Raw genomic sequence first — 9,851 nt, forward strand, 5'->3', positions numbered from 1 at the left:
CTTATGGAGGCTTGCTTCTTCAAGTTCAGTAGCAGAGCTCCTAGCTGCTGTCTGCTAGCAGAGTCATATGTGATGTAATGGAATCATGGGAATGACACCCCATCACCTTTGCCTTATTCTGTTGGTTGGAAAGGTCATTTGTTTCGCTGCCACTCGAGGAGAGAGAAATTCTGAATACTAGGAGGCTGGAGTTACTGGAGGTTACCCTAAGGTTTGTCCATCACAGTGAACAAACATGGTTTTTATTTTTGTGTGTGTGTGTGTGTATGTGTGTGTGTGTGTTTTTGGCGGGGGGTTGGGGGTTATTTGGATTAAAGTGTGAAATAAAAGGGAGAACAACTGAAAAGATGGAGTTGCCATTAACTGAGAAAGGGAAGACTGAGGGAGGGAAGACCCAGAGCACAAATTTGACTACATAAAATATGAGTTGCCTGTTGCACACCCACACAAAAATGTCAAATAGACAGTTTCATGTGCAAATCTAGATTTCAGAGAGGAGGTTAGAGATATAAATTTGGGGTTCATTAGCATATGAATGGTAGTTAAAGCCAAGGAATGAGATCACTAAGGAGTGAGGATAGACAACAGGTCCAAAGGACTGGGCTATAGGTTCCTCAATATTAAAAAGTTGGGGAGTCTATGAAGAAGCAGTAAAGAAGTGAGAGAAGAGCCGAAACCGGTTTGGCTCAGTGGATAGAGCATCGGCCTGCGGACTGAAAGGTCCTGGGTTCGATTCCGGTCAAGGGCATGTACCAGGGTTGCAGGCACATCCCCAGTGGGAGGTGTGCAGGAGACAGCTGATTGATGTTTCTCTCTCATCGATGTTTCTAACTCTCTATCTCTCTCCCTTCCTCTCTGAAAAAAATCAATAAAACATATTTTAAAAAAAAGAAGTGAGAGAAGAATGAGATAAGAGGAATGCATAAGTGTATAGAGTCCTTGAATCCTTTACATGTTGACTTAATTTGTTTCAGTCTCATTATGCAAATTTCACCCTTATCTCTCAGTTTGGAGAGACACCTACCTACCCTGCTGCCTCTCTTCTCTCTGAGATGCCAAGTGTGAATGAAAACAAGATTTGATTTTGTTGTGAAAGTTCAACACCCAAATTTACATTCTTGCCCGAATAAGTCAATGTAATTCATTCAGCCTGAGTGTGGGCAATGTGGTCAGTGGGAGTGTGTGAACTGTTTTATTTTCGGATTGACACCATCAAAACCAGGCTGCTTTAAAGCGTACACCCCTCAGGTGTCAGGTGACACATGCCATGCAATACCTCAAAAGGGAAAGGGTTCAAACAGTGACAAGAGAATGAGTCTTCCTTTAATGTATTAGATGTAAGTAATAGAGGCATTTTCTTTTTGTCAAAATTGATTATGCTCGGAAATTTATTGCAATCATTTAAATGTAAAGCTTGTCTATGGGCATAATAAACTATCCAGAGTTCACCTAATCATACCTCAAGTTTAAAGATATATTTTATTTTTGAGATTTAATCATGTTTTCAAACAGTGTACAAATAATGCTCTCAGTTCTCTTTCAATGTTAGTTTATAATCCTCATTTAACAAATGAGGAAGCAGAAGCAAAGAGTTCAACAACTCTCTCTGATCACAGGGGACCACACGCTGCCCTTGGGCAGCTGGCTGGCTGGCTCCTGTTGGACCACACAGCTGACATCTCAACTGGGGCAGGCTGAGTCCGGAAGCAGGAGTTACAAGCAGTGTAATGAAATGACTGCGTTGCCTTTCAGATGGACCTGGAGGTCAAGCCAGTTTATTTGTTTTTAATTTAACTAAAATGATAGGCTGGTTGAAAGATTGCTTTGTGGGTCGGGATCTTTTGAATAGCCACACAAACCTTTTGGTCTCTCTCTTACTTTCCTCCAACCCCTATTCCCATTTGCAGGATTAGAAAAGCGCATTAATCTTGCCAGCGTTGTCAGGAGTGATCAGCGAGTTTTATTAAAAGCGTTGGGATTGCCTGAAAGGCCTCCTTGTCTGAGTTTGCAATGAAAGAAGCATGTTAAGAACTTGGGGCACTTTGTTGGGACCCCTTGCCCTGCCCCTTGGACTATGAGCTGACATCCCCGGAAGAAGCACAGAAGCCCTCCTTTGTGGAAGGGATTTCACCGGTGGGCGGAAGCGAGCTGGCCCTGTCGGCATGAGCTCCGTGAGCTGGGGTGGGCTGACCGCCCTGCTGCTGCTGCTCCTGGGCTGGGCCAGCCCCACCTTCATCAGCGTGAACCGTGGGGTCAGAGTGATGAAGGGCAGCTCTGCCTTCCTGTCAGGAGATGACCTGAAGTTTGCCATCCCCAAAGAGAAAGATGCTTGCAAAGTGGAAGTTGTGATGAATGAGCCAATAACCCAGAGGGTTGGGAAACTCACTCCACAGGTAGGTCATGCCCGAGATTTCCTCTTCAGTAGTGTGTATGAGTACGAGTGTGTGAGAGCGTGTGTGGGGAGAGAACACAAAACAGAGACAGCCTTCCCAGTGTTTTCTTTTTAAATATTCTCTGTTCTTTAAAAATGTCTGCATAAAAAGTTTTCCTTTACTCAAAACCTAGGAGATCTTGTCATTTAAGGGAATTTTATGCCCAATCCTTTTCTAGGGTGAATAATTACCTTCTAATTCATTGGGTTTAAAAAATCTATACGATTATACATTGTATTTGCTGAAAGTTGGAGTTTACTTGCGTACACAATAGAAATATTGCTTCCGGTTTTATTAATTGTTTCTACTGTGGCTTAATTGTCCTCCCAATGTAAACAATTTTGAGAATATTCAACATTTGGCTTCTGGAAAAATATACCGTTTCCATTTGCTGAAATGTGAACATTAATTTTCTTCTTCATTTGAGTAAAGAACATATTCCTTCCATAACGTTCAAAAGTGGTAATGGAAGTTGTAGAGGTGGACTGTAGAGACTTAGATAGATGGTGGCTCAAATTGACATCTCTAGACAGTTTATGTATGACACTTAACGTTATGGTCCAGTTCTGAAGCACATCAGAATTCTGTGGAGGGCTCTCATGTGGGGAGTATTCCTGATGTGATAGTAAACAAGTATTTCCCTCCAGTTTCCCACAAGCTTTGCTTTTGTCAGTTAAAGAGCTTCAGGTGGGCGTCTAAAAAATACTAGCATACAGTAATGGCCCCAGGCCCCTAAGTGTTTGATAATTGCAGTTTCTCACCTTTTCTCAATACACCTGCACTCTGAAAATGAGTTTGATTGACACCTATCACTCAAGGAGAAAGGCGAGACCCAGATGGGCAGGTGACATAAATAAGCTCAGCTGCAAGCAATGGAGACCCAACTACAGGGACGGTGGTCATACAAAAACACCCTTGGAGTTTCGGGAACAGTAAGATAGGATCCTAATCCTTGGGGACTGAGGTCCCTGGATGGATATGTGTAAGTGCTTTATAAAGACTGATGAACGAATAATTTGATACCCCTTCCAATCAATATATTTTAAAAACATCCAACATTTATTTCAAAGTGAGGATGAATATTTTGTGGGGGAAGAAGAGAAGAAAAATTCCTCCTAGTAGCATGCTGGGGCAGCCTTTGGTCTAGCAGTAGTAAGCTCTGGCCCCAAGCATGCATCCCCCACTGAGCAAAACAAAAGCTTTGTTCTTCACCAGATTCTCTCTCCTTAGAAAGCACTTTGGGGAGGAGGTGCTGATACTTAAGTCAGCCTATGAGGGGTATCTTCTTCCCATCCCAAAGAGCCTGTCACTTCTAAATATATATAGCTCTTTTTCTGAGCGTAATGGACTTGTCTTTATTGTATATTTTCAATGATGTTTCAGTGATCCTCACCACTTGACTGGCTGTAAGGCGCTGGAGAGCAAAAAGGAATCTAAGTAACCAAAACTAGTTTTTAAGAAAAGCTATTTGGTCACAAGAATGAAGGGTTGTAATAGATCTCCAAGTTATCTTCATCTCAAACTTTCTCTGGTTTTAAGGCAAAATTCCATATAGAAACACAATTTGGATCAGAAACAACAGCGTGCCTGGCTGACTTAGGAAAGCCCTGACTGCTGGGAAAGGGAGTGAGCCAAGACTGTCCCCATATGATCCCTTAGGATGCTGTGCTCATTAAAAAGACAACACACACACACACACACACACACACACACACACACACACACACACACACAAAACAACAAGTCCTGAATGTTCAGCGACTGTATTTCCAGAGGCAAATTTGACATCTCAGATAGATTTATATCATAGAAAGTAGATGTGTGATTTACACCTTCTAAAATTTATCCTATTAGAAGGGAATCCATTAAAATGTGAAGTTTCATCACCTTTTTTGGGTCAAATATTAGAACTTTGTACCATAAAGAAATCTAGATATCCAGTAGGCTTTGTTTCTCAAACTGCCAGATCATCTTCCTATTTTTATTATAATTTTAACAAAAGACAAGATTGCCAAGGAAAGTCTACTTTTTAAAAAAGTGTGCTTGTTTTTAATCCAGGTTGATTTAACTCACTCCAGGGATTTATTTCTTAGGGAGTTTTTGAAATGAAGCAAAGCCAAGTACACACACACACACACACACACACACACACACACACACAGCCTACACATTATTCTTTAATAGATCTTAGTAGGATGTTGAAAGCAAGGCTTATGTGAACCCATTTCTAGCAGGATGACTGTATTAGTAACACCCTGCTGGGTAATGAACAGTTTTATTTGATTTGCACAGGAAATGTTTTGTTTAACATCTGTTCAATTAGTGTTTTCATTTCATTACTGAAGTTTGTCTTAGGACCAACAGGTTCATTTTCCTATTGGATATTTGGAAAGGGATTTCAATTGGTAAACACCAGTATCTTCTGTTTAGACAACCCTCCTGATATAGTCAATTAGATAAGGTCGATGACTGTGTGTGTGTTTTTTTTTTCATGTTTTAGGGCAAGACTTCCTCGATCACAGCACTTCTCACACCTGTCCCAAAGCAAACAATGTCCCGGGTAGAAAAACACCCAGGTTTGGTGCTGAGCTTGCTCTTCTGAGTAAGAAGTACAGCAGTAAGAAAACATCTCTAGTTTGAACCAGTTTACTGTCATTAAAGTGAGTAATGAGTTAGGAATGTGTGACAATTTAATTATAAATTGTAATTGAAAAGCAGTTGAAGTGGAAAAAAACAAAGCTCGACAGTAATTAGAAAAGGATTTAGCTCTTTTTTGTTTTAGTTAGTAAATTTATGGACAATTATGGTTGTCGCCTTTTATAAAAGGAAAACATATTACGAAACATAAAACAGATGTTTCTTTTAACAAAACAGATTGTCTCTTTATTACCCTGACTATTTGTCAATGATATGGGAAAGGTCTTCCCTTTATTCCTTCTTTGTTGTAAATTAAAAAGAGGAACCAATGATGTCTGTGGGAAAAGATCATTTGTATTAGTGGTAAAGTCTTCTCAGAGAGGATTATGTTGTCTGTAAATGTTTGAAGCTATAACGAGGTACAGGCTAAACATTGTGAACTCAACAGTGATGATGTGTGAATACCTCAAGGGAACAGTAAGTCCTCACTTAACATCATCAATAAGTTCTGCGACTTTAAACTAAACGACGTGTAACAAAACCAATTTTACCATAGGCTAATTGATATAAACAAGAGTTAAGGTCCTACTGCATCTCATCAACCTTATAACAAAATGACGTTGAAAGAAACAACATTATCCGAGGACCTGCTGTATTTCTTAGAACTCTACCAAGTCAGAGTGGGCAGAATGAGGGTCATAGTATAGGCAGAAGAGAAAATACATCTTTTAAAAACTAGAGTTCCCAGTTCTGAATGAGGTGATCCAGTTAATTATAATTTTATTTGAGTAGAAGTAATTGCCTTTAGGTTGCTATTTGTCTTACCAACCATTTCCGTTATTACATAAAGAATAAAAGCGGTCTCTCAAAGGTAGATGAGAAACAACTGTGGGTCAGGTTTGCCTCTAATGAACCACATTAGTGTCCATAGTTAGTGCCTTTGTTTTTTTTTTTAATATAAAAATGCTAATTAGAAAGGAAGAAATAAAAGGAGAAGAAAAATATATATACAGAACTCATTCAGTATATTCACAGGTTTGGTAATGCGTGCCTTTTCATGCATACACATGTAGACCTCCCTTACCCAATTGCTATGAACTATGAACTCCTGAGGAGTATGGGTAAATAACATTTTGATTTATGGAACCATATTTCAAATGCACTGTAGACTACAAAAAGATAATTATTTAGAGAGATAGCCACTCCTTAATTTATCTGCTCAAACTACTTGATCTGATTTTCATAATTTAGATATTCTCAAAAGAAGACAAAACTGTATAAGTAGAATGATGAGTGGGCATGGGGGTGGGTATAGGTGGTGGTGATTAAAACACACACACACACACACACACACACACACACACACACACCAAAACAAAATAAGATGTTTAATAAACCATAATTTCTCCAAGCAGTACTCCACTCACTGCTGGAAAAATTAACTCTTGTACCAATTTTCTCATTTCTTCATGTGAACTAGGTCTTTGACTGCCATTTCCTTCCCAATGAAGTAAAGTATATTCACAACGGGTGCCCAATTCTTGATGAAGACACAGTGAAGCTTAGACTTTACAGGTGAGCATCACAGGATCCTTGTGCATTCTTTGCCAGATAATTACTCTGTGCACTTCTTTTTCTGTGGAGAGGTATTACTGTGGGGGAGTTACTAGATTCCAAACAAGAAAGCAATCAGTAAGACCTGAATGGGTGAGGTGAGAATTACAGCCAATGTCCAATGTTCTTTATTTGTACCATCTTTCTTGGGGCTTTCTGGGCACATGATTAGCCCTGTCCCGTTCCCCATTAGAATTCTTGTATAGGTATCTCTGCTTAGATGCAACTATCCCCTTATAATAGGAAATGGAAATTATAAACTATAAATTCTTAATGAGAATTTGGAGGAATATATGTCCCAAAATTCAGTAAAATTATTCTTTTTGATGAGCAGCTGCTTAGTTATAAGTTTATCATCTGTTTTTAAATGTATTAGATAATATCACTCAGCCATAAAAAAGAACAAACTCTTGCCATCTACAGCAACATGGAAGGACCGAGAGAGAGTACTGTGCTGAGTGAAATAAGTCAGACAGAGGAAGACAAATGCCATATGATTTAACTTATATGTGGGATCTAAAAAAACCAAAACAAATGAATAAGCAGAACAGAAACAGACTCACAGATACAGAGAACATTTTGATGGTTGCCAGATGGGAGGGGATTGGGGAGATGGGTGAAGTAGGTGAAGGGATTAAGAAGTACAAACTGGCCCTAGCTGGTTTGGCTCAGTGGATGGAGTGTCAGCCTGCGGTCTTGAGGGTCCCGGGGTCGATTCCGGCCAAGGGCATGTACCTTGGTTGCTGGCACATACCCAGTGGGGAGTGTGCAGGAGGCAGCTGATCGATGTTTCTCTCTCATCAATGTTTCTAACTCTCTATCTCTCTCCCTTCCTCTCTGTAAAAAATCAATAAAATATATTTTTTTTTAAAAAGAAGTACAAACTGGTAGTTATAGAATAGTCACAGGGGTGTAAAATACAGCATAGGGAATATAGTCAATTATATTGTAATAACTGTATGGTGTCAGGTGGGTAATATATTTATTGAGGTCATCACTTCATAACTTATATGAAGGTCTAATCACTGTTGTATGCCTGAAATGAGCATAATATTGTATGGCAACTGTAATTGAAACATAAAAATTATTTTAAAAAATAAAATAAGAGGGGATATTGGGGATGGAAAAAAAAAAGTACCTGAACACCAATAAATGTTGCCTTTGCTTTGTTTCCCCCGCAGATTTACTGAGACAGACACTTTCACAGAAACCTTTATCCTGCGGGTCTATCTCCTGGAACCAGACTGTAACATCATCCGTATGAGTAACAATGTCCTGGAGGTGTCTGAATTCTACGGCCTGTCCCGAGCCATTGATAAGAACCTGCTTAGATTTGATTATGAGAGGACGCCCAGCCTGGAGTGTACGGTCCAGCTGGACCCTGTGGGCACTCGGCTGCCAGCCCACGGCCAGGTGGTTACGGTGGAGCCTGGGCCAGAAGAACCCCGTGGAGATCAGCCACACAGTTTTTTCCCTAAGTCTCGTACGAAATGTTTTAATAATTATCTGAGGGTTACTACAACTGACAACAATATCTGTAAATGGTCATCTTCCACTATGAGAGAGTTTGGCTCAGTATAATGTGTAGCTGGTTGAAAAAAATGTAGGGCAGTGGTTAAGAGTAGGGGCTTTGGAGTGAAAGAGATCTGAGTTTTAAAACTGCCTTTGCTATTTATTTCCTGTGTGATTTTACTTAACCTGTACAAGCCTCTATGAAATGGGCAAGGATAATAGTTGCTCCATAGGGTTGTATAAGGATGGAGTAAATGAGCACTCAGTACTTCACACAGTATGGCTCAAGAATTATCAGCTGTTATTCACAGCAGCAATGACAGTGTAGTAAGAGTAATTGGTGTATTCATTAAGTATTATTAGGTTACTAGAGGCCCAGTGCACGACATTCGTGCACTTGGGGGGAGCAGTCCCTCAGCCTGGCCTGTGCCCTCTCACAGTCCAGGAGCCCTCGGGGGATGTCCAACTGACAGCGGGCCTAAGCCATCAGTCGGACATCCTTAGTGCTTGCCAGCCATGAGCCGGGCTCAAGGCTTCTGGCTGAGCGGAGCTCCCCCTGTGTGAGTGCACTGACCACCAGGGGGCAGCTCCTGCATTGAGTGTCTGCCCCTTGGTGGTCCATACACGTCATAGCGACCGGTAGTTCCTCTATTAGGTTGATTTGCATATTAGCCTTTTATTATATAGGATGAGCAGGTAGAGCTGGTGGGTAGCAGCCATGGTTTAAATCAGGAAGAGTTAATAGATCGTTTTCTTCTGTTATGCATTTAATCAAGATATTTTGGACAACTCTTATATGGCTAATAGTGCTCTAGGCATTATGGGAAGACCAAGAAATATAAGAGGTAATCATAGTGATAGCAACACCTTGAATCTGGACAGCAGTTTAAGGCTAAAGGCATGTTTACACATGTCATTGCACTCAATCTTCTGGTTAAGAAATAGAATACCCATTTTGTACTTTAAAGAAATATATAGAAGGCCACTCAAAAAATGACAGGAAGACTGTCATCGAGATGATTATGGTTTTCAGTGGGAGAGAGCAGGTTGGTTCAGTTGGCCAGAGAATGTTTAAGGGGGAATCCACTAAAAGACTAAGTGGAGCTGGAAAGGTACGCAGGGACTCCAGTGTGTGATAAGCATGATAGGGGGAGAATGTCAGTGTGTAGAATTAGCTTAATAGAGGTTGTATGATGGATCCATGGAAGTGGGTGCTGTAAAGGGAGACTGTGGCTGGACCTGGGAAGGCTTACAGTGAGCCGCTGGCTTGTTTATCAGAGATGTCCAAGCATCAGAAAATGCATTTTATTATTTTTTTCTCTCAGTGTAACTTCTGGTGGGCAAGGATCTCATGAGACAACTGCTCAACTATTCTTTTTAGTGAAGGAAATTACAGGCTTTAAGAATAATAACAATCCACTCAGTGAATGATTGGAGGATACACATGAGCATTCTTGGGGGCACTTAGAGGGAATAAATATCCCCAGGAGAGAGGATTGGCTCTTAAATTTTACATTCACAATGTTCAAATGGCGGTCTTAATTCAGCGCTATACATTCCAGAGCTGGGAACAGAACTCAGGTGTCCAGGGGGAAGCTGTGCCCTGGGACTGAAGAAAATAGGAAGTCTCACGGTGAGCTGTGAGGAGTTCCTGCT

General features: G+C 40.6%; 1 protein-coding gene across 1 annotated transcript in view; it reads left to right on the forward strand.

Moving 5' to 3' along the window:
• The first annotated feature begins 1,912 nt into the window (after positions 1-1,912).
• The window catches only part of FREM1 (FRAS1 related extracellular matrix 1), a 122,806-nt gene continuing 114,867 nt past the window's right edge, over positions 1,913-9,851 (forward strand). Inside the window, 4 exon segments of the mRNA XM_006754231.2 lie at positions 1,913-2,393; positions 6,550-6,644; positions 7,865-8,166; positions 9,758-9,851. The exon segment at positions 9,758-9,851 is cut by the window's right edge and continues 1 nt beyond it. Of these exon segments, the coding sequence (XP_006754294.1) occupies positions 2,163-2,393; positions 6,550-6,644; positions 7,865-8,166; positions 9,758-9,851 (722 nt within the window). The 5' untranslated portion in view covers positions 1,913-2,162.

This window comes from Myotis davidii, unplaced genomic scaffold (genome assembly GCF_000327345.1).
Source record: "Myotis davidii unplaced genomic scaffold, ASM32734v1 scaffold1471, whole genome shotgun sequence".
Lineage (NCBI taxonomy): Eukaryota > Metazoa > Chordata > Mammalia > Chiroptera > Vespertilionidae > Myotis > Myotis davidii.